At 39.4% G+C, this 2,960-nt stretch overlaps 1 protein-coding gene across 1 annotated transcript in view; it reads right to left on the bottom strand.

Moving 5' to 3' along the window:
* Positions 1-1,154: 1,154 nt before the first annotated feature.
* The window catches only part of LOC138027330 (dihydroxyacetone phosphate acyltransferase-like), a 15,854-nt gene continuing 14,048 nt past the window's right edge, over positions 1,155-2,960 (bottom strand). The window contains exon 14 of the mRNA XM_068874911.1: positions 1,155-1,746. Coding sequence (XP_068731012.1) covers positions 1,685-1,746 — 62 coding nt within the window. The 3' untranslated portion in view covers positions 1,155-1,684. The remainder of the gene's footprint in view (positions 1,747-2,960) is intronic.

The following is a 2,960-nucleotide window of genomic DNA, read 5'->3' as shown; positions in this document are numbered from 1 at the left end:
AAAGCAAAAAACCCAATATATATATATATAAAGCCTTTGTATATGTGTATATATGACTATAAGAAATGTTGGACACTGACTTACTTGACCGTCAAACGACGTTCTCAAAAAACTTGGTAACTCGTTTGACGTTCAAATAAGTCAGTGTCCAACATTTCTTACAGTCATTATGCAAATTCCTGACTGCAATTTCAGCATATGTGTATATGTATATATGTGTATAAAGGAAGAGTCAGAGCCGAATCCTATAATTCGTTCCTTTGAAGCAAATAACTGGAAATGACGAATGATCTAAGCAGCATGAGGAACTGTTGCAGCACCAGGTTCAGTGTTTACTAGCCGCTTAAATAAGGCATTGATTCAAGGTTGCAGCGAAGACCCAAAACGTGCAGACGGAGTCAAGGACGAGGAATAGCTTACTAAATTAGATCAATGGTACGACACCTGGGTTGCCTGTCCTTACCGCAAATAAGCAAATACATGCACCACTGGTCAAACTTTACCTTTACGAGCTAAAATAGTAATTTTATTTACTCACTAAGCAACTCCAGATATGGTGGATTCTGTGGGTTACAACTCCTACATAGCCTTCGGGGTGCTCTCGGATACCTGTGATACAATCGATTTAATTTCCTCGTTTGAAAAAAACGATTCAAAGAAACTTCAACATATTTGGGACAAGTGCAAGGTCTCTTCCTTGTTGCAATTTTCAACTGGCCCCTAAAGGTGCAGTTCTTCAATTTACTGAGAAGACAAACAGAGCGTGGTTGAAAATTTCAGGTTTACTTTCAACGAAATGCTTAATTAATCTTAAAAAAAACGGATTTTAAATTGTTTACATACCTGGTCCACTTCCGAGAAAACAGGCGATCATTGAAATACTGAGCATACAACACCAAGGAATGGCCAAATACATTTTTAAATATCCAGTTCCCTCACTAAGATGCGACTTAAGGGATTAATGCCAATTTTTGCTAAAAGAACAAAAACACCACCAACAACTAAAAAATCATCTTGGCAGGAACAGCCAGTGGATTTATCCAATGCGATGGATCAACCGTCAAAATCACGCGTCATAATATGGCGAAAATTTAATGCGCGTGCACTGAAATTCCTCGCGCTTAGAACAAGGCCGGAAAGAAAGGAACAGGAGACAAGATTAAGAACTTTTATTTTCCTCAAAGATGAAACTTAAATCAATTGCATTTCACACGTCCGCTAAAACCATGACGCCATAATGATATCCTTCCCAACGATCAATGAAAAAAAATTCAGTGGAGATAAAAATGGCCAAACGGTTGTTGCAGACTTAAAAATGATGAAGGGGATTTTTCCATGACTTCGAGGGTTTCTGCTTTTAGAGTTCATTGTATATTCCTATTTTCTTCTTTGTTTTGTTCTTCTCATTGCATTACCAGCCTCATTACTCCACAAGATTCGCTGCTCTTTGTTTGCATATTCCAAGTGACAAATGTACTTACTATCCAAATGGTATAAGGTAATGTATTGCTTCATTTATGACAGCTCGAACGAAGTCTTTCAAAACGTTCTTCATTTTCTTTTAGAATGCCGTATATTTTCCGTCCAATAAAAGGAGACCACACACGGTCTTTTTCAGGCCCCTATTGTGATTTCCAGAGCCTCCAGACCGAATAGTTTCTAGCCATATTTGGAGCGAGGTTTCTCACAACTTCGAAAGCGTCGAGGAACACTGTGTACGGTTTGATGAAGAGTCAAGAAAACCACCTGGAAAATTAAGTGAAACAAAAATAACTAAATCTACCGACAAGCGCTAGGTCTATCGTGTTAGACTATAGAGAACACGCTGGTTTTTTTAACTCTCGCTTAAGCATTTTTGGGCAACTTTGTTGGGTGGCAATGTTCCGGAGCCGTGCTCCTCAGTGAACATACCAACAATGTTGACCAAAATTAATGGAACAAACTTAGAGAGAACAATACTCAGAGATATAAAAACTGGAAAATAAACAAGTAAATAAATTGATAGCCAATGATAAATAAACAGTAATTTAAAGTAAGTAGATAAACTTATGATCTTTTTTAGTAAGACGCGGGGTCTTAATGCCTTTGATATCGGCTATAAACAGTAATTTGAAAGATTTAATGTTCCGGGCTCTAACTGTTTCAAGTGATGGCTTGCTCCAAACACGGACGGTTCTCACAAAAGGATAATCACTATATACCAGATGATATGAATAAGGCTGAAGCAAAGCATGTTGAATACTTGATCTTGGAGCCGCTTCTATAGAGGGTGGAAGTCGAAGGTCCATCACATTAGGGCCCTTTATACGAGAGAAAATAAGCCGCGGCTTGCTCTGGCCGCGGCGTACATAATACGCGGACGGAACTATTTATAAGAGTATAACTCCCAGGCCAGGATAAGCCGCGGCTTGAGAAAGCCGTGAACGTAGATTTTGTACCATTTATACGGGGTGTTCGCGTCCTATGTAAGCCGCGGCTTATTTTCTATCGTATAAATGGCCCTATTGTTATTAATTTTCTAGAAAAGAGTCGCTCGAGCCAACAAACTTCTGGATTCCCAAGCCAAATTGATTTACAAGAGCTTGTCAACTCCTGGACATCCTGTAATCCTGATTGACAAATCGTGCAGCCCGAAGCTAGACTTTTTAATGGTTTCCGTGCTCTTTTTCAGTATAGGGATTGCATGTAGCGCTGGCATACTCCAGTAACGGTCGGACAAACGCTTAGCCAACTCTTTCCTTTACTTCTGGAGTGCCTGGGTGAAGTCCAAGAGTTTTGTTGGCCCTGCCAAAAATTTCATTTAAGTGCTCATTGCAGGCGAGTTTGCGCTTCAGCCTCACACGGTCACAACCACATAATAGGGAGTTTAAGAAACGAAGACCGCTACGACGACGAAAACGTCACTTCAAAATATAAGTTTGAGCTATTTTAAGTATTTCATGATTATTCCATCTTGTTTA

This window comes from Montipora capricornis, chromosome 12, assembly GCF_036669925.1.
Source record: "Montipora capricornis isolate CH-2021 chromosome 12, ASM3666992v2, whole genome shotgun sequence".
In the NCBI taxonomy this organism is placed as follows: Eukaryota; Metazoa; Cnidaria; class Anthozoa; order Scleractinia; family Acroporidae; genus Montipora; species Montipora capricornis.
The sequence above is the reverse complement of the archived record's forward strand: the minus strand, read 5'-3'. Positions and strand labels throughout refer to the sequence as shown.